At 42.8% G+C, this 21,886-nt stretch overlaps 1 protein-coding gene across 1 annotated transcript; it reads right to left on the minus strand.

Annotated features, from left to right (window-relative positions):
• Nucleotides 1-807: 807 nt before the first annotated feature.
• Nucleotides 808-10,804, minus strand: LOC144606788 (dnaJ homolog subfamily C member 5-like). The gene is made up of 5 exons (XM_078423148.1): nt 10,711-10,804; nt 5,890-6,021; nt 4,978-5,191; nt 4,642-4,771; nt 808-2,231 (listed from the first exon to the last, which is right to left on the minus strand). The coding sequence occupies exons 2-5, from the start codon at nt 5,994-5,996 to the stop codon at nt 2,134-2,136; spliced, it is 549 nt and encodes a 182-aa protein (XP_078279274.1). The 5' UTR covers nt 5,997-6,021; nt 10,711-10,804; the 3' UTR covers nt 808-2,133.
• Nucleotides 10,805-21,886: the final 11,082 nt, after the last annotated feature.

Consider the following 21,886-nt stretch of genomic DNA (forward strand, 5'->3'; position numbering starts at 1 on the left):
AAGCCATTCAGTCCTTGTTTTTCAGTGTGATTCAGTATGCTCTGTTTCTCAGCGTGATTATGGCTGTTCATCAATAACAATGCTATATTCCTGCTCTCTGTCCCCTGATGCCAAAGGAGAACAATTTCTCCTTAAATTGTTTCCGCAACCTGTCCCTACAGCCATCTACGGTAAGAATTCTGCAGATTCACCACCCTGTGAGAGAGGAAATTTCTTATCTCAGTCTCTTGCTCCATAACCTGAGACTCTGACCTCTCCTCCTTGATACCTCAGTCTGGAGACACGTTCTCCTCACATCCTGTCTTGCTCGGTCAGAATTTTAGAAGGTTCAGTTAGACCCTTTCTTTATTCTTCTAAACACCAGCAAAGATAGGACTCAAAGTGCGAGAGCAACTCAGCAGGTTAGGCAGCGTCTTTGGAAGAGATGAATAGGGAACGTTTCAGGTCGGGACCCTTCTGCAGACTGACTGTGTGTAGGGGGAAGAAAACTAGAAGAGAGGTGGGGTCGGGACAAAGCCTGACAAGTGAAGGGTGGATGCAAGGTTTGATCGGCAGATGAGTGGACAAAGGCCAGAGATGAAAAGAAGACAAAAGGCCGTGAGATAAGGAGGGAAGAGGCGTAAAATGTGAAGCCCAGAGAAAGGGATAGAGGTAGATGTGGACAGGAAGAATGGGAAAGGAGGGAGATAGTGGGAGAAATGGGTGCAACAAAAATAAACCTAGTAAACTTCGTCTCACCTCATGCAGTTTACCTGCCATCCTAGGAATCATTAAATAACAGAATTAATCCCCAGAAATTATTGCCTAGTTTTATTTATGAAGCAAAGCAATAACTTCATGGAGTTTACAAAAATCAAACAGCTATGGCTCATTGGAAACATTCGTGCCTCTGAGTCAGAGGCCATGAACCAGGAAGTGATAGATTCTGTCTTTCTGAAGAATCGTTGAACTAAGGTCCAATCTCTCTCAAATGGACATATCAGATCATCGCACCTTTGAAAGAAGAGAATGTATTTCTCTCTACGTCCTGTACACTATATATCCTACCAAAAAAAGCAGGCTAACTTGCCATTTATCTCATTGCTTTCTTGTGGGCCCTTCCTGTTCATAAGTTAGTTGTAATATTTGCCTGTGTTAAAATGATTTCTCTTACCCGGCAATTGCAAAATATAAACTCAAAACTTATTCTAACCTTCTCTTGCTCTTGCTATGATCAATAATAAGCAGTCTCCTAAGTCACCAAGACATTTTAAATTTACAATGGAGATGTGGGCTGTAATGCATGAATTTCACTAAAGTTTGATCGTCCATTTAACGGTAGTGTTTAAGGGGGCTGAATCTGGTTGTTTTGTGAGCATATAAGTATTATTCTTAAAAACACCAAAGTTGAAAATCTCGCTACAGATGGATGTAATTTGTTGGTTCAGTTAATCCGGGTTTTTTTACACTGGAAGAAGTGTTAAAGAGTATAAAAGTCTTGCCAAGAAACGAGATGATCTGTTTCCTATACTGTGTGTGCACATTTTGCTCTCCTTCATGTTAATCCAATTTTCAGTTTCACGTTATGAATTTGTTCTGAAGGGGTCTAGTAAAATATGAATTTCTAATCCCACCTCTTAATCCAATTAAATTTCAAGGACAAAGGGGAAATAAATGAATGGGTACTCATTCGGCAAGTAAACCAAAACTTATCTCGTCAAATGCTCCATGGAAGCTGATGTTTCCTTTTTAGAGTAATGAAAGCTAATAATGTAGGCAGCAAGGCTTTGGTTTACCTGCAGAGAAATGATGATGGTTTTCTTAAGGATTCAAAATGGCTTTGAGCATGGAAGTGAGAGTATCAAGGGTGATTTGGGGTTTTGGAGACTGAGGACAAAATGACTTGGTGAACACACTGTTCAGTCCAATGTAGTTCCACCTCTACATGACAATAGTCCACGATAGAGTAGATTTTACATGCTCTATGGGTGCAATGAACTTCCTGGACCAAATGGTCTTCTGTGCTTCAAACCCTTAAGGCTTCTTTGTCAAACGTCAGATGATGGAGAATAGTGGCTTGTGTTAAAGATTCTACCAAGTTTTCAAAGGTTGAAGCAGCCTGCAATCTCCACTGAAAGCAAAATATCTAATTTCTTATTTAACTGCGTTCTGGCTGTGATCAAACTCTTGGGTTAATGGAGTTGTTTCTCTGTTCACGGTATATGGTTGAGCCAGAATAATGTTTGATTCATCTGAAATAGAAAATAAATTAAATATTCAGTGAAAAGGCATTAAAGCAATGTGTGTTACACTCAGTAAGAATTCAAACATGGTTCAATGGTAGCATTTGATGCAAACGTTTCAAGTTAAATTCGAGAATCTAGTGAACATTGCTTAACATTTAAATCCTTCAATCAATAAGAACCATTTTCAGCCCTCCATTTGGAGAATCTTTATCCCATTCTATTGATTGAAGAAACCTCTCCTATATAATAATAATAATAATAATGCATTACATTTATATAGCGCTTTTCATACACTCAAAGACGCTTTACAGGGATTTAAAGAACATAGGGAAGTGAATAAATAGATAAATAAGTAAATAAAGAAGGTGAGGTGACCTTCAGTGGTTGAAGGCAGTACTGAACAGGTGAGACTTCAGTGATGTTTTGAATGTGGTGAGTGAGGGGGAGTCTCTGACGGTTTGGGGTAGTGAGTTCCATGGGGTGGGAGCAGCGATAGAGAAAGCCCTGTCCCCCCAGGATCTGAGTTTGGTCCGGAGGGGGGGGGGGGGGGGGGATAGGAGATTGGCAGCAGCAGAGCGGAGGGTGCAGGTGGGAGTGTGCCTGTGGAGGAGGTCAGTCAGGTAGGATGGGACCAGGTTATGGAGGGCTTTGTAGATCATGAGGAGGATTTTGTACTGGATTCTCTGGGGGATGGGGAGCCAGTGGAGTTTGTAAAGGACGGGGGTGATATGGTCACGGATCGGGGTGTGGGTGAGTAGACGGGCAGCGGAGTTTTGAATGTATTGAAGTTTACTGATGATTTTTGAAGGTGCGCCATAGAGGAGGCTGTTGCAGTAGTCCAGACGGGAGGTGATGAAGGCGTGGATGAGGGTTTCTGCAGCTGTGGAGGAGAGGGATGGACGGAGACGGGCGATGTTTTTGAGGTGGAAGAAGGCTGTCTTTGTGATGTGTTTGATGTGTTTGTCGAAGGAGAGGGTTTGATCAAAGATGATTCCAAGATTCCGGATGTGAGGGGAGGTGGATACTGGGAGACCATCAATGTTGAGGATGAAGTTTTGGGTGGATTTGGTGAGCGTTTTTGGACCAATGATGATGATTTCAGATTTGTTGCAGTTGAGTTTGAGGAAATTTGATTGAAGCCAAGATTTTATTTCAGTGATGCAGTTTGTCAGTGTAGAGTGTGTGGTGGTGGAGATTGACTTGGTGCAGATGAGGAGCTGGATATCATCGGCGAAGCAGTGGAAGTTGAGACCATGACGGTGGATTAATTGACCAAGGGGGAACAGGTAGAGGATGAAGAGGAGGGGGCCAAGGACTGAGCCTTGGGGGACACCTTGGGGGAGGGGAGCGGTGGGGGATTTACAGTTGTTAATGGAGATGAACTGGTGCCTATCAGAGAGGTAAGATTTGAACCAGGATAGGGCTGTGCCGGTGATGTTAAAGGAGGTTTCAAGTCGGGTGAGGAGAATGGAGTGATTTATGGTGTCAAAGGCGGCGCTGAGGTCAAGTAGGATGAGGATGTTGAGGTTGCCAGCGTCGGAGGAGAGGAAAAGGTCGTTTGTGATTTTGAGGAGTGCAGTTTCAGTACAGTGTTTGGAGCGGAATCCGGATTGGAAAGTTTCATACAGGTTATTGGTAGAGAGGTGGTATTTGAGTTGGGAAGCTACAGCACGTTCCAAAACTTTGGACAGAAAGGGTAGATTGGAGATTGGTCTGAAGTTGTTTGGGTTGAAGTTGAAGTGTCAGGGTTGAGACCAGGTTTTTTCAGAATGGGGGTGACAGCAGCGATTTTGAGGGATGGCGGGACGATGCCAGTGGACAGGGAGGAGTTTATTGTTGCAGTGATAAGTGGAGAGAGAGCAGGAAGGCAGGCCTTGACAAAGCTGGCCTTACTTCTTATTTTGAGATCCCTATTATCTAGATTCCTCAGGGGGAAACATTTTCTCCACACCTTAGAGTCAAGACCTCAGAAACAAAATTATTGCCATGAGGATACCTTTCACTCTTCTGGACTCAAGAGACTAGATGTCTATTCTATAGGATCTCATCTCATACAATAGACCTCCCATCCCTTAAACCTGTCTGGTGAATCTTTCCTGGCTTTCTTAAGACAGAGATAGATAGATTCTTGATTAGTACAGGTGTAGAGGTTATGGGGAGAAGGCAGGAGAATGGGGTTAGGAGGGAGAGATAAATTACCCATGATTGAATGGCGGAGTAGACTTAATGAGTGGAATGGCCTAATTCTACTCCTATTCTTATGACCTTAAGACTCCCTCCATAGAAAGGACATCCTTTTTAGGTAAGGTTAATAAAATTGTACACACGTCTCCAAGTTCGATGCAATGTAATAACATTTCTGGGCAGTAGTCCTTTTGAATAGGTCATGCACATCTTTACCAACGATGTTCCTTACTTGTGTGCATGGGATGGTCCTCTGGCATGTGATTGCATTTTTCCTCTTTCGGCAAACATTTGCCACAGCAGAAACAGCAGCACAAGCAGCAGCAACAACACGTGATGATCATACAGAAGAAGCTCACAAACTGTAAGACAAGCAAACAATTCACATGCAGTGACAGAGTCAGGCTACGCGGGAGCTTAAATGCAGATGTTTCGATCAACCGCTTCCTCAGCCCAATAGTCCAACAAATCACTTTAATTACATATATCGGATTTGTGAAAGTGCAATATGGTTCAGAAGTGGAAACCGCTGGCAGCGCCAGGCACGAGGGCCAAGACTGTTGCTCACCTTCATGCAACAGTTGCTCTGCGAGGCCAGGAAGTTCTCTCCATCCTCCCCAAGCATGGAGGCCAGGTGCAGCCCAGCTGAACCATACGAGTCGTAGATGTACTTCTTCTTTTCATCAGCGAGTATGGTGTGGGCTCTGTTTATCTCCTTGAATATCTCGGCTGCTGAAGGGTCATCTGGATTTTTATCAGGGTGGTACCTCAGTGCCAACTTCCTGCAAAGCAATCAGACCCATCGACAGTAGACAAAAAAAATACTTTGAACTAAAGCATCAACCCTCCTTGTTCCGACTTTCTTCAACATTGCTTCACCCTACTCCCTCCCACAAAGCCTCCTTCCCTTGGCTTGGATACTAAATTGGCGTGGCCAGTCCATCCCACAGTGCAATCTGAGTTATCCAAACTCTATGTGTAGGAAGGGACTGGAGGTGCTGGTTTACACCAAAGGTAGACACGAAATGTTGGAGTAACTCAGCGGGTCAGGCAGCATCTCAGGAGAAAAGGATTAGGTGACGTATCGGGTCGAGACCCTTCTTCAGACTGAGAGTCTGCAGAAGGGTCTCGGCCCGAAACGGAGAGGACCTATACAGTCACAGGGTGAATGTACAACCGGCATCTGTAGTCAGGATCAAACCGGGTCTCTGGCGCTGTAAGGCAGCAAAAATTACTGGTGTGCCACTGTGTCGCCCAAAAATGCATCTTCATACAGAAGGTTGCGGACAGCTCCTGCCCAAATAAACTGGTGAGGCAAGGGGTTTGAAAACTGCGGTCAGCAGAAATGCATGGGGAAACAATCTTAAAAGTACCAAGAAAATGTGACAATGATGCAAAAAAAGAGAAAAGAGAAAATAAATCTCTTTCATTCATATTAAACAGTGCAACAAGATTTGATTGTACCTCTTCATAGTCTTACCTATAGGCTGTTTTGACCTCTTCCGGGGAAGACTTCTTTGGCAAGTGTAGAATTATGTACAGAGATTCCCCTCGTGTTGAATTGGATCGCTCTAGTCTGTTGGTCATTATTGACTTCCTTTGGAAAGTGAGGCTAACATGACAGAGGATAGATTAGTTTAGTTTAACATATTGTCACCTGCGCCGAGGTATAGTGAAAATATTTGTTGTTGCTTGCTACCCAGTCAGCAGAAAGACTACACATGATTACAATCGAACCGTCCACAGTGTACAGATACAGTATAAAGGGAATGAGTCCAGTAAAGTCTGATTAAAAATAGTCTGAGCGTCTCCAATGAGGTAGATGGTCGCTCAGGTCTGCTCTCTAGATGTTGATAGGATGGCTCAGTTACCTGATAACAGCTGGGAAGAAATTGTCCCTCAATCCGGAGGTATGCGTTTTCACACATCTGTACCTTGTGGCTGATGGGAGATGGGGGACAAGGGAGTGACCAGGGTGAGACTCGTCCTTGATTACGCTGGTGGCCTTGCCGAGGCAGCGTGAGGTGTAGGTAGATGAAGTCAATGCTAGGGAGGTTGGTTTGTGTGTTGGCCTGGGCTGTGAACACAATTCTCTGCAAATTTGTGTGGTCTTGGGTGGAGCTGTTCCCAAACCATGCTGGAATGCATCCCGATAACATCTTTTCTACAATGCATCTGCAGCTGGTAAAAGTGGTGATATTTACTCCGAGGAACTTGAAACTTTCAACCATCTCTACTTTGGCACCGTCAATGTATATTGGAGTATGTGTGCCGCTCCGCTGTCTGAAGTCGATCACTATCTCCTTTGCGTTGCTGACTTTGACAATAGACAATAGACAATAGACAATAGGTGCAGCAGGAGGCCATTCGGCCCTTCGAGCCAGCATCGCCATTCAATGTGATCATGGCTGATCATTCTCAATCAGTACTCCGTTCCTGCCTTCTCCCCATACCCCCTGACTCCGCTATCCTTAAGAGCTCTATCCAGCTCTCTCTTGAATGCATTCAGAGAATTGGCCTCCACTGCCTCCTGAGGCAGTGAATTCCACAGATTCACAACTCTCTGACTGAAAACGTTTTTCCTCATCTCAGTTCTAAATGGCCTACCCCTTATTCTTAAACTGTGGCCCCTTGTTCTGCACTCCCCCAACATTGGGAACATGTTTCCTGCCTCTAACGTGTCCAACCCCTTAATAATCTTATACGTTTCGATAAGATCCTCTCTCATCCTTCTAAATTCCAGTGTATACAAGCCTAGTCACTCCAGTCTTTCAACATATGATAGTCCCGCCATTCCGGGAATTAACCTAGTAAACCTACGCTGCACGCCCTCAATAGCAAGAATATCCTTCCTCAAATTTGGAGACCAAAACTGCACACAGTACTCTAGGTGCGGTCTCACTAGGGCCCTGTACAACTGCAGAAGGACCTCTTTGCTCTTATACTCAACTCCTCTTGTTATGAAGGCCAACATTCCATTGGCTTTCTTCACTGCCTGCTGTACCTGCATGCTTCCTTTCAGTGACTGATGCACTAGGACACCCAGATCTCGTTGTACGTCCCCTGTTCCTAACTTGACACCATTCAGATAATACTCTGCCTTCCTATTCTTACCACCAAAGTGGATAACCTCACACATCCACATTAAAATGCATTTGCCATGCATCCGCCCACTCACACAACCTGTCCAAGTTACCCTGCAACCTGGTTACGAGGTTGTCAACCTAAGATTGAGATCTCACTAAAGATTAGTTTACAGGTCTGCACTCTCCTGAGTTTAGAAGAGATAATTTCATGAAAATGTACAAGATTCATAGGGCGTCTGAGGGAGGAGAGGTGGAGTTGATCTTGCCCCGGCCTGGGTGTCTTCAACCAAGAGTCACAGTTTCAGAGGAAGAGGTTGAACATTCAGGACAGAAATGAGAGGAAATTGCTTTGTCCAGTGTGTATCAGCTTTTTGGCTTTTACAACCCAAGTAACCAGTGGGCGTTTAGTAAGTGAACAAAACAAAAAGTGCTGGAGTAACTCAACAGGCCAGGCATCACCTGTGGAGTGAATGGACAGGCGACATTTTGCGCAGGGACCCTTCTTCAGACTGAGTCAATGAACAGATTCAAAGCCGATTGGTGTATCTTTGGATGTTAAGGAAAAGGCAGACAAGTGGTACTGAGCTAAAAGATCAGGATTAATCTTATTAAATGGCAGAACAAAAAAGGTCAACGGCCTCTTTCTGACTCTTTTTCTTGTGTTCTAGCCAATATCTATACTGTAGCCAACATCACATGGAAAACAGATATCGATTGCAGTGCTTTTGTGCGATCTTGTTCAAATTAGCTGTTGCTATTGTTACATTACTGGATTGAGGTTATTTAAAGAGGAATTATGTATTTGTGACAGATACACATTTTTTCTTACATTTAATTCACTGTTGAACTGATTTTCTCATCCAGTATTTTGCTGTTGAATTTCAGTGATTGGAAAAGATGCTCCTAAGGGGATTTTTACGTGGCACACTTCCTGATTTTAGTTTTGTTCAGTTAGGCGGCATGGTGGTGCAGCCTTACAATGCCAGAGACCCGGGTTCGATCCTGACCACGGGTGCTGTCTGTATGGAGTTTGTACATTTTCCCTGTGACCTGCATGGGTCAGGTGCTCTGGTTTCCCCCCACACCCTAAAGACGTAGAGGTTTGTATGTTAATAGGCTTTGGTAAAATTATAAATTGTCCCATGTGTGTAGGATGGTGTTAGTGTGCAGGGATCACTGGTCGGCATAGATTCAGTGGCCTGAAGGGCCTGTTTCCACACTGAATCTTTAAAACTAAAACTAAAACTAAAAACTTTAGTTTAGAGATGGTGAACATGAATGAAATGGTCTTCTTTTCCTGAACTGAGGAGTGAAATAAATCTGCAAGGGTTCCTGTTCTCAAGGGTCTTCAGTCATCCCTTACTTGGTAACACATTTGCGTGAATATCCAATGACAATAGTGCCCTTCCCCTCCCTAACCATGGTCACTCACAATCCCCTGGAGAAAGAATGGTCACAATGTGAAAGGGAAGATGCAAGATGGAAGACATCTTAAAAATACTGGATCAGTTCAAATGATGAAGAAGTTAGAGATAATTGGAGTGAAACTAAACGGAACATCATCAATCAAGTAAGTGCAGGTGCTGGTTTGCACAAAAGGACACAAAGTGCTTCAATAACTCAATAACTCAACGGGTCAAGCAGCATCTCGGGAGAACATGGATAGGTAACGTTTTGGGTTGGGACCCTTCTTCAGACTGACATACATTGCCCAGTCTTGGCTACGCCATACACAACATACTGCAGGGATCCATTTGCACAAATTTCACTCCTATGGTTGTTATCGTTTGTCATTGTCAGTGCTATGGGTGGCTGGTGCACGATTGAATTCCAGATTGTCAGAAATGTCCAAATTGTGAGCTTTGTTGTGACTGATCATTTTTAGTTAAAATGAAGTCCTTCTGTGTTTTATGAAGTTAGATGTCAGTTATAGAGTCATAGGACCACAGAGACACAGCATAGAGACACAGCACAGATGATGACCCTTCAGCCCAACTCATCCATGCTGACCAAGTGCTCATCTAAGCTAGTCCATTTACCTGCCGTCGAACATTTCGCATCTATGTACCTGTCCAAATATCTTTACATATTGTTACTGTATATGCCTCAACCACTTTGTTTAGTAGTTGATTCCATGTACTTGCCGCCCTCTGTGTGGAAAAAGATGCCACCTCAGGTTCCTATGAAATCTTTCCCCTCTCATCTTAAACCTATGTCTTCTAGTTCTCAACGCTGGGGAAAAGATTGTGTGCATTCACCCTATCTATGCCCTTAATGATCAATGATCATGAGCATTCACTTATCAAGATGACCTTTTGTGAGTCTTCCGCATTCCAAGAAATAAAATCCTAGCCTGCACAAGCTCTGCCTATAACTCAGGCTCTCAAGTCTTTGCATCAATCTTCTCTGCGCTCTCTGCAGTCCCTGCTGTTTTTCCCTTGTTTCCTTTCTCTCCCTTTAAAACTTTGCCGTTCCATATTCCATTCTCCTCCTTCCTGCTGTCTCAATTCCCTCTTGGCACACATTGCCCTGCAAGTTCCTCCTTCTTCAACTCTCCTCCCCTTGTTCTGTAATCCATCACACTCTGTTCCTCCTCCTCCCTTGTTTATCCTAGCACCCTCGCCACTCCCTCTTCTCCCCTCTCCCATCAGGTATAGAAGTGTGAAAACGTACACCACCAGATTCAGGGACAGTTTCTTCCCAGCTGTTTTCAGACAACTGAATCATCCTACCGCAACCAGAGAGCAGTGCTGAACTACTATCTGCCTCTTGGGTGACCCTCAGACTATCCTTGATCAGACTTTGATGGCTTTACCTTGCACTAAACGTTATTCCTTTATCATGTATTTATACCCTGTAAATGGCTTGATTGTAATTATGTATTGTCTTTCTGCTGACTGCATAGCACGCAACAAAAGCTTTTCACTGTACCTCGGTACATGTGACAATAAACTAAATTGTAAACTGTAAACTGTTCTCACACTCCTGCTCCTCATTTCCCCTCTCTCCACCCTCCACTGTTCCCTTTTATTCCACCTCCTCTCAGCTTTATGTTTGGATTATTCGACTTTCCACATCACTTGGTTTTCAGGAACAATTGCAGGTAAACAATTGGGCGAACAAAACAGCTTATACCTGACACACCTTTACAACAGGAGAGTGTAACTGAAAGCTTTCAACGGGATTATGTTAAACATTCAGTATGATTTTCTTACCTGAAACCTTTGGTCGAGAGGGTGCAGACAATTACTTCACCAGATCATCTCTCACTGGGTTGTAAATCTTGTGCAGGGACTTACTGACTTCCGTGACCAAAGCCCTGATCCTTACGCAACGTAAGTCTTGTGATCACTGCCTAACAGAAAGCAAAACTGCTTACCAGATTAGGGAGTAAACTGTAGGACACACCCTCCTAAGTGGCTGATAGTAGAGAGAGCAATATATTCTTTTCAAGTATACTTCACGGTTATACTTGTGAGTTACATGTGAAATTGAATCATTCTTGATTCTTGACCTGTCCAGTTAATTAGTTATAGCTCAGAGATTTGATAAAGTATGTAACTAATTTTGAGCAAAACACAAAGTACTGGATTAACTCAGCAGGTCAGGCAGCATCTGCAGAGGGAATAGATAGGTGATGTTTTGGGTCGGATCCTTCTTCAGTCAGAAGTGTCTGAAGAGGGGCCCCAACCTGAAATATCGCCAATCCACAGATGCTGCCTGACCTGCTACGTTACTCCAGCACTTTGTGTTTTGCTCCAGATTCCATCATCTGCAGTTCTTTATGTCTCCATGTAACTAATCATGATGTCCGTATCTCTACCATTGGAAAGTGGGAACAAGGTTTGAGATGTAATGCCCTTAGTGGTAGAGAAGCTGATCAAGACTTGCCACATTGACGCTCACAGGATGACCAGGTCATTGGGCAAGTTATTAAAGATCAGTTAAAATTACAGTATATCAGTAGATTTTGAGACAGGAAAAAAACCTGAAAATATATGTATACAGATAATTCATTCCAGTCTATGCAGGAAGAAGGTAAAATTACTCCACGATATCTTAATCAAAAAATTATACAGTCTAAAATTATCTGGTCAAAATTGCAGGTAAAGGAATTTCATATGAAAGATAATTGCATTTGAACACTCACAAATCTTTACCTTTGAAATAAAATCAGACGTTTTATCACAAAGTACTCACTGAATATGTAATTATGATGTCAGCAAATACTATTGCTATGGTTTCAGTAACAAGTTCAGATGGGTGTAATGAATTCTTGATTGTGGTTGTAAGGGAATGAGTTTGTGGGGATTTAATCATGGGTCAAATCATACTGAAGATCTACAGCAAAGGTTATTAAGTGCTGGAGGGTAAATTAATGCTTGTGGAACTGGTATGTAGCATTGGCTAAATTCTTCAGGAGGAAGAATTGTAGATAAAAGGCTCCATTTAAAACGACATAAAAAACCACAGTATTTTATAGACAAACAGGGTCAAAATGTATCTGATGACAGTTTTTAGTTTCTATTGAGAATGTAGAAAAAAAGGAACTGCAGATGCTAGTTTACACCAAAGGGAAACAACGTGCTGGATTAACTCAGTGGGTCAGGCAACATCTCTGGAGAAGATGGATGGGTGATGTTTCGGGTCACGACCCTACTTCAGACTGAATGGCTCAGTGTACTTTGCCAGTCATGGTTGCTCCAGCCTAGGCTGCTTTTCATTTTCCTGTAACATATGCTGGCATTTCAGGGACAGGTTCATGGACAGTTTCTTCCCAGCTGTTATCAGGCAACTGAACCATCCTACCACAAGTAGAGACCAGTCCTGAACTACCTCATTGGAGACCCTCGGATTACCTTTGATCAGACTTCACTGGCTCTATCTTGCACTAAACGCTATTCATGTTATTCCCTTTATACACTATGGATCGTACGATTGTAATCATGTACAGGTACTTCCCAGGTTACAATAGTTCGACTTGCGATAGTTCGACTTTGCGATGGTGCAAACGGCAGGGACCCATAGTGAGCCGCTGCTCACCTCCGGACACGTGATCGTGCGTTTTCAATGCATTTCGACTTAAGATGAGGTTGCAGGGTGAATTGGACAGGTTGTGTGAGTGGGCGGATGCATGGCAGATGCAGTTTAATGTCGATAAGTGTGAGGTTACCCACTGGTGGTAAGAATAGGAAGGCAGATTATTATCTGAATGGTGTCAAGTTAGCAAAAGGGGACGTACAACTAGATCTGGGTGTCCTAGTGCATCAGTCACTGAAAGGAAGCATGCAGTACAGCAGGCAGTGAAGAAAGCCAATGGAATGTTGGCCTTCGTAACAAGAGGAGTTGAGTAGAGGAGCAAAGAGGTCCTTCTGCAGTTGTACAGGGCCCTAGTGAGACCGCACCTGGAGTACTGTGTGCAGTTTTGGTCTCCAAATTTGAGGAAGGATATTCTTGCTATTGAGGGCGTGCAGCATAGGTTTACTAGGTTAATTCCCGGAATGGCGGGACTGTCATATGTTGAAAGACTGGAGCGACTCGGCTTGTATACACTGGAATTTAGAAGGATGAGAGGGGATCTTATCGAAACGATTATTAAGGGGTTGGACACGTTAGAGGCAGAAACATGTTCCCAATGTTGGGGGACTCCAGAACCAGGGGCCACAGTTTAAGAATCATGGGTAGGCCATTTAGAACGGAGATGAGGAAAAATGTTTTCAGTCAGAGAGTTGTGAATCTGTGGAATTCCCTGTTGAATAGGCTTTTAAAATAAGCAGATGGATATGCAGGGAATGGAGGGATATGGGTTATGTGCAAGCAGATGAAAGGAAGCATGCAGATACAGCAGGCAGTGAAGAAAGCCAATGGAATGTTGGCCTTCATAACAAGAGGAGTTGAGTATAGGAGCAAAGAGGTCCTTCTGCAGTTGTACAGGGCCCTAGTGAGACCGCACCTTGAATACTGTGTGCAGTTTTGGTCTCCAAATTTGAGGAAGGATATTCTAGCTATTGAGGGCGTGCAGCGTAGGTTTACTTGGTTAATTCCCGGAATGGCGGGACTATCATATGTTGAAAGACTGGAGCGACTAGGCTTGTATACACTGGAATTTAGAAAGATGAGAGGGGATCTTATCGAAACGTATAAGATTATTAAGGGGTTGGACACGTTGGAGGCAGGAAACATGTTCCCAATGTTGGGGGAGTCCAGAACAAGGGGCCACAGTTTAAGAATAAGGGGTAGGCCATTTAGAACTGAGATGAGGAAAAACTTTTTCAGTCAGAGAGTTGTGAATCTGTGGAATTCTCTGCCTCAGAAGGCAGTGGAGGCCAATTCTCTGAATGCATTCAAGAGAGAGCTGGATAGAGCTCTTAAGGATAGCAGAGTCAGGGGGTATGGGGAGAAGGCAGGAATGGGGTACTGATTGAGAATGATCAGCCATGATCACATTGAATGGCGGTGCTGGCTCGAAGGGCCGATTGGCCTCCTCCTGCACCTATTGTCTATTGTCTATAAGATACTTTTGGTTTCCAGTGGGTTTCTCGGAACAGAACCCCATCGGAAGCTAAGGAGTACCTGTATCGTCTTTCCACTGACTGGTTAGCACGCAAAAGTTTTTCACTGTACGTCGGAACACACGACAAAATACTAAACTCAAACTCATTTCCAACAGTCCTTTGGTGAAGAACTAGGCTGGGCCAGTTCGATACAGATGCAGTGCGGGAACACACACGAGCGGCTTCATAGGTAAGGATTGCCATCCATCAACGACGTACGGTTTTCTCCAGGAATGAAACCGCCGCACACTGCAGCAACTCCAGATTATCCATCCCTCCATTACATCCCTCGATGCCTCAACTATAAAGTGCACACCCATTTTTTCAATGATAATATTTTGGTTATTAAGTGAATCAAGAGATGTATGGATGTTGCTGAAAATATTAGGCTGAGATTAAAGATCAGCTTGAAGAGCCAAATGGCCTACTCCTCCTATTTTTTATGTGGTTATTTGGAATTTAAACGTTTGCATCAATCATGGTCATTGGAAACTACTGGATAATTGGTTTTTTTTTATTGGTTCTCAAACCATTGCCGGGAGTGGGGTAATAGGGGCAGGAATCTGCTTTCTGTGAAACTAGGAATTGTAGATGCTCCTTTAGAAAAAAGGATGGGAAGGATGGGATGGGGTTCTGTTCTTCTTGCGTTTGGGGCAGCAGAAATTATGTTAGGCCCTCCAGGCGCTGTAGCCAGTGCAATGTGCTGTTGTCAAGGGCCGTGAGGTCTACCCCTCCACCAGGGGGACGGAGGACAGTGCAGTCGAAAATGCGGTGCTGCGCTGTTTGCTGATGCCAAGTGTTGGAGTATCTCAGTGAGTAAGACAAGCATTTCTCGAGAACATTCCTTCTTAAGAAGGGTCCCGATCTGAAATGTCACCGATCCATGTTCTCCAGAGATGCTGCATGACCCGCTGAGTTACAGCGGGTCATGCAGGACACTTTGTGTCCTTCTTTCTTTAGGTAGGTTGGCTGTCAACCACCCTTTGAAATGGCTACTATTGAAAATTTAGGGATGGACGAGAAAGGCTGATCTTGTTGCTGATGACCACATCCAGTTAAAAATTATTTTAAGGAAGTAAAATATTTTGGTGATGAGGAAAATTTACTACAAATTGATTAGATCTGAATAAAAAGAGATGCAACGAGGAATAACTTTCAAAAGGGAATACGTGTTGAACTTACACATATAACTGTTGCAAGACAATGGGAAGATCAGATTGGAGTTGCACAAACACTACTGTATAGCTTTCCATGAGAGTTTACAGAGGCATAATAAGCCAAATGGCTGCCATTTATGAAACCTTGACAATTAAGAATAATCAACATACAAAATAAAAGGAATTAAACAAACCATTGCAAATGTCAAGAAGGAAAGAAAACAACAAAAATAATGAAGGTCATTTGCGGGCAAGAGTAAGGAAAATAAATCTTTCATCTGATTTTGAAAATGCCTCGCTAGGCACTGCCCAGTTATCTGTTTCTCTGGTCACTCATACCAGTTGTGGAATTATTGTTTTCTAGTCCTCACCATGATCCTGTTTACCCAAACATTGCCATCAGCAGCTGCTGCTTCTCCTGCATGAAATAGCTGCCACATGAAATAGCTGGGACAGGGCTTTCTCCATCGCTGCTCCCACCCTATGGAACTCACTACCCCAAACCGTTAGAGACTCCCCCACACTCACCACATTCAAAACATCGCTGAAGTCTCACCTGTTCAGCACTGCCTTCAACCACTGAAGGTCACCTCACCTACTGTTCATTTATTTATTTACTTATTTATCTATTTATTAATTTCCCTATGTTCTCAAAATCTCTGTAAAGCGTCTTTGAGTATATGAAAAGCGCTATATAAATAAAATGTATTATTATTATTATTATTACAGTATCTGCTTCTCCTGCATGAAAGAGCTCTCCACAGTAGTTTGGTGGGTAAACATTCTTCCTAACGTGACACTGAGCTGTACAAATCTGAATAACCTCTATTTAGATGTGGTCATTGCCTATTTAGCTGACCTCAAGCCAGGACATTGGTAAATGTGTAACAACAGGTCAATCTCCCTCGGTACCAGGGATACCACTGAACATCAAAAACAGACCACAATTACAGCAGATACAGCTCAACTAGTTGTAGGATTGATTTTTGACTTGTCCTGAAATAGTTGATCCCAACTGAGGTAATTCTATGGACGATCAATTTGCTCTGAGCATCTCTTTGGGACGCAAACCTCGAATATTTTCAAAGCGCACATTGGTATAACTTTGTGCAGCTGACTCCATGATGCTAGCATAGGTCACGTGTTGCCCACCTTGTCTTTCCGCTGACTGGTTAGCACGCAACAAAAGTTTTTCACTGTACCTCGGTACACACAATACAATACAATATATCTTTATTGTCAATGTACAGGAGTACGAGATTGGGAATGCGCCTTCCATACGATGCAATAAATTAATTAGCTAAATTTATACAACCCAGTGAAACAAAATTAGAAACAGTTTTAAAACAGTAGAAAGTTCAAGTAGGTCTGTGCCGGTTCCCTGTGCGGTGTGACCATCCGGCTCAGCAGGACCGGTTCATAGCAGCTATTGCCCTGGGGATGAAGCTGTTCCTGAGTCTGGAGGTGCGGGCGTAGAAGGCCTTGTGGCGTCTGCCCGATGGTAGAATTTCAAACATGTGATGGCAAACATGAGCCAAACTAGTGCATTTCCTTCCCAACTGGAAAGCAGAGACTGTGTTGAGTCAGTCGCCATCATTTTCCTTCAAAATTCAAAGAAAATGGAAGAGCTCTACAATACTGAGGATTACTGTTTAATCTCCAAAGGCACCATGGTTCTCCTAAGCGTTGAACATCAAAAGTACATGATTTGGAAAACTCAGCCCGATGACTAGCTCCTGCCACCTACTGGAAAGTGCGTGTACATACTGCTGCATGTAATTAGCAAGAGGATTACTAACTGCCATGGATGGCTTTCTTGTACTTACACTTGAAGAATCAAGAGTATTTAATTGTCATATGTACCAGAACAGAACAACAAAATTCTTACTTGCAGCAGCACAACAGGTCTGTAAACACAGTACTCAATACGTACTACGGTTTTTAGGGTCGAGTGGTCTATCTTGTTCCTCTAGTATCTTTGGTCTTTACTGCAACCAAAACTGTTTGGAGTTTGTAGTTTTGTTGGTACTTGTAGTGTTCAGGAGCCTGATGGGTGTTTGGAAGAGGCTCTTCCTGAACATGGAGGTCAGAGTTTTCAAACCTATATTTTCTTCCTGATGGCAGCAGTGAAATGAGGGCATGGCCAGGATAGTGTGGGTCAATAGACAATAGACAATAGACAATAGGTGCAGGAGGAGGCCATTCAGCCCTTCGAGCCAGCACCGCCATTCAATGCGATCATGGCTGATCACTCTCAATCAGTACCCCGTTCCTGCCTTCTCCCCATACCCCCTCACTCCGCTATCCTTAAGAGCTCTATCCAGCTCTCTCTTGAAAGCATCCAACGAACTGGCCTCCACTGCCTTCTGAGGCAGAGAATTCCACACCTTCACCACCCTCTGACTGAAAAAGTTCTTCCTCATCTCCGTTCTAAATGGCCTACCCCTTATTCTCAAACTGTGGCCCCTTGTTCTGGACTCCCCCAACATTGGGAACATGTTATCTGCCTCTAATGTGTCCAATCCCCTAATTATCTTATATGTTTCAATAAGATCCCCCCTCATCCTTCTAAATTCCAGTGTATACAAGCCCAATCGCTCCAGCCTTTCAACATACGACAGTCCCGCCATTCCGGGAATTAACCTAGTGAACCTACGCTGCACGCCCTCCATAGCAAGAATATCCTTCCTCAAATTTGGAGACCAAAACTGCACACAGTACTCCAGGTGCGGTCTCACCAGGGCCCGGTACAACTGTAGAAGGACCTCTTTGCTCCTATACTCAACTCCTCTTGTTACGAAGGCCAACATTCCATTGGCTTTCTTCACTGCCTGCTGAACCTGCACGCTTCCTTTCATTGACTGATGCACTAGGACACCCAGATCTCGTTGAACTCCCCCTTGATAATGCTGGCTGCCTTTTTGAGGCAGCACCTCCTATAGATCCCGTTGATGGTGAGGAGGTAAGTACCCATGGTGGACTGTGATTTGCATGAGATCTAGAGGGATGTCACTAACTATGGAAGTTGTCACTCCATTTAGCCATTTAGGAGCAGTTTACATAAATGACACTCAATTTGAATTTCACTCATTTTCATATAATATAACAGTATTAAATTTCTCAGACATCATTCAGTGTTTTGCATTCCAGGTATCTTCAGCAGATATAGCTCACATTGACATAAGTATATTCACACATAAATAAACACAATCTTTTCATCAGATACACATAAACATGACACCATTAGGTATGGAGGTTTTTGTTGTTCTCTCATTTGCAAGTAAGACCATGGCATCTAGTCTATAGTTAGACAGAATGTGCTGGAATAAGTCAATGGGTTAGGCAAAGATGCTGAGTTACTCCAGCACTTTCTGTCTATCTTTGGTATAAAGCAGCATCTGCAGTTCTTTGCTTCTACATTTAGTCTATAATGTTACTCCCTCTCCCTCCCCTTCCACCTATATTCCTTTCTCTGGCTTCTCAATCCGCACCTCTTCTATTCAACAAAGGCTTTTCACTGTACCTACACGTGACAATAAACTGAACTGAACTGATTCTTATCTCACATCTTTTGCTTTTCATCTCTGCCCTTTGTCCAACCAGGCTTTGGCCTGCCCCACCTCTCTTCCAGCTTTCTTTCCACATCCCCACCTACCACAATCTGTCTGAAGATCGCTCGTAACCCAAAACGTCATTTATCCATGTTCTCTAGAGATGCTGCCTGACCAACTGAGTTACTCCAGCACTCTGTGTTTGTTTATAAACCAGCATCTCTCTCACTCACACACACACCAGCCCTCCATTAACAGACAATGTCTCTGAGCACATTACAGAGGAATATTAAAATATTAACCATTTGCAACCATTATATAAACACAAATGTAAAGAAGCTAGGGGAGGAAAGAGACATATTTAAAATCAAAATTTAAGGTATTGGGGGAGGTATGAAGATCATGCAATGAAGGAGGACTACCTTTATTTGGTAGAACAGATTTGACGACAAACAGGGGTCTAAACTGTTTACTTTTTTTTGCAGCCCAGATTCTGTTTTTTGGTTTTTTTTGTTTGCTTATTTTAGTTTAGGGGGGGGAAATTTTTATTTTATTTTTTCGCTTTTTATCTTTTTTAAAATATATATAAGTTCTCTTTTAACCTTTTATCTATAATTACATAGAGACTGGGAGGTCTATACCCTATATGTATTTTGAAACTGGATTAATATGTAGGTTACATTTGTTGTTAATGTAATCCTGATCCCTATGTATCAATATCACTGTTATGCTTATCATTTTTTGAAATTTAATAAAAAGATTTGAAAAGAAAAGAAAGAAGGAGGACATTCCGGAAGCCAGATACATGGACAAAAGGGCTGCTGAAAATGGGGGAAAGGAATGTTGAATGAGGAGCCATAGCGAAGAAACAGTGGAGATAGCAGAAGTTATGAGATGGCAGAAACAGATTGGGTGAGCCTGTGAAAAGACCTGAAAATTATAATGAGGACCTTATGATAGATTTGATAAGATTTAGCATCTGCACAGCATCTTATCTGCCTGCCTGCCACTGTATGTTTCTTTTTTTCCTAGTCAGATGTGCAGCACTTTGGTCAACGTGGGTTGTTTTTAAATGTGCTATACAAATAAATTGACTTGACTTGACTTGACTTATCATATCTGCTGCACTTTCCACAGTGTAGCATGACCGCAGAATCACTTTAGTGTGATTAAGTAGGAAACTCAGTGGACAATTTGTACTCAGCAAGCAACACTGGGATAAATGAGGAAATAATCTAAGTAATGTTAGTTGAGCGATTAAATGTTGGTTTGGTCACTGGAAATAACTCTTTGTTTTTTAACTACAAATTGCTAGCTGGGGAATTATATATCAATCTGAGACAGGGACTCAATTTAACATCTCATTTGAAAGATGTTGCCTCTTATAGTGTGGCCGCATCCTACTGGTTGATTGGCAGAGTTGGCCTATATTTGCATTCAATTGTAATTAATGAACCTCAACCTTCTGATTCATAAGCCTTTGCCAAATCAAGACTGACACTTTTAGTCAAGAGGCAGTTTTATTGTCCCAAACAGAACAATGAAGGAACTGCGGATGCTGGTTTAAACCAAAGATAGACACAAAAGCTGGAGCAACTCAGTGGGACAGGCAGCATCAATGGAGAGAAGGAATGGGTGACGTTTTGGATCGAGACCCTTTGTCAGATTAGTTAGGGATAAGGGGAACGAGAGATATCGACGATGATGTAGAAAGATAAAGAACAATGAATGAAAGATATGCAAAGAAGTAACGATGATAAAGGAAACAGGCTGTGTTAGCTGTTTGTTGGATGATAACGAGAAGCTGGTGTGACTTTGGTGGGGGAGGGATAGAGTGAGAGGGAATGCCAGGGTAACTTCAAGTTAGAGAAATCGATATATACATTTTTTGTTTTTGGCTTTGCACTATTATTGTTTATATATATATATATATATATATATATATATATATATATATATATATAAAATAAACAGACAAATAAGTAAACAATAGTAGTGCAAAGCCAAACATAATAGCCCCAAGTCTATATAGTTCAGAGCCGATTTGGAGGTTGTAGTGTTTAATAGCATGATGGTTGTAGGGAAGAAGCTGATCCTGAACTTGGATGTCACAGTTTTCAGGCTCCTCTACTTTCTTCCAGATAGCAAGAATGAAATGGGAGCATAACCAGGAAACATGTTCCCAATGTTGGGGGAGTCCAGAACAAGGGGCCACAGTTTAAGAATAAGGGGTAGGCCATTTAGAACTGAGATGAGGAAAAACTTTTTCAGTCAGAGAGTTGTGAATCTGTGGAATTCTCTGCCTCAGAAGGCAGTGGAGGCCAATTCTCTGAATGCATTCAAGAGGGAGCTGGATAGAGCTCTTAAGGATAGCGGAGTCAGGGGGTATGGGGAGAAGGCAGGAACGGGGTACTGATTGAGAATGATCAGCCATGATCACATTGAATGGCGGTGCTGGCTCAAAGGGCCGAATGGCCTCCTCCTACACCTATTATCTATTGTCTATTGAAACATTGTTTAGCTCAAATTTGAAAAAGAGCAACTTTTTCAGAGGTGAATGAACGGAAAAGGTGGTATTTTTCCTTTAATCACCAGTAAAAGTTCATCTGGTCATTATTTCATTGCAATGTACGTAGCTTGGAAGTGTGCAAATGATGTGCTGCTTTAGACAGTGCTTATACATCATGAAATGCACTGTATACATTTATTTTCCTGCTATTCTTAACCCGGATGTTGCAGGGAAATCTAAAATGGTTGTTTAATTCTCTGGTGTATTGCAGTGCAATGCTGAAGTTGTAACTGACTAATGTGAGGTTTCACAGTTCCTCCATATCTTCCTAGATCACTTGAAATGTTTGAAAGTTGTTGAAAGCACAGGCGGTTGATCAGGGTGATGTAGGTCTCTGCCTTTTTGAGACAGCAAGACCTGTAAATCCCTTGGATGGTGGGGAGGTTCGTACCCATGATGGACAGGGCAGTGTTCACCACTTTTTGCAAACTTCTTCATTTCCGGGCGTTCGAATTGCGAACCAGGCCGTGATGCAACAGCCAATATGCTCTCTACTGCACACCCGTAGAAGTTCAAGAGAGTATTTGTTGACATACTAAATCTCCCCAATCTTCTCAGGA

The sequence above is a fragment of the Rhinoraja longicauda genome, chromosome 27, assembly GCF_053455715.1.
Source record: "Rhinoraja longicauda isolate Sanriku21f chromosome 27, sRhiLon1.1, whole genome shotgun sequence".
NCBI lineage: Eukaryota > Metazoa > Chordata > Chondrichthyes > Rajiformes > Arhynchobatidae > Rhinoraja > Rhinoraja longicauda.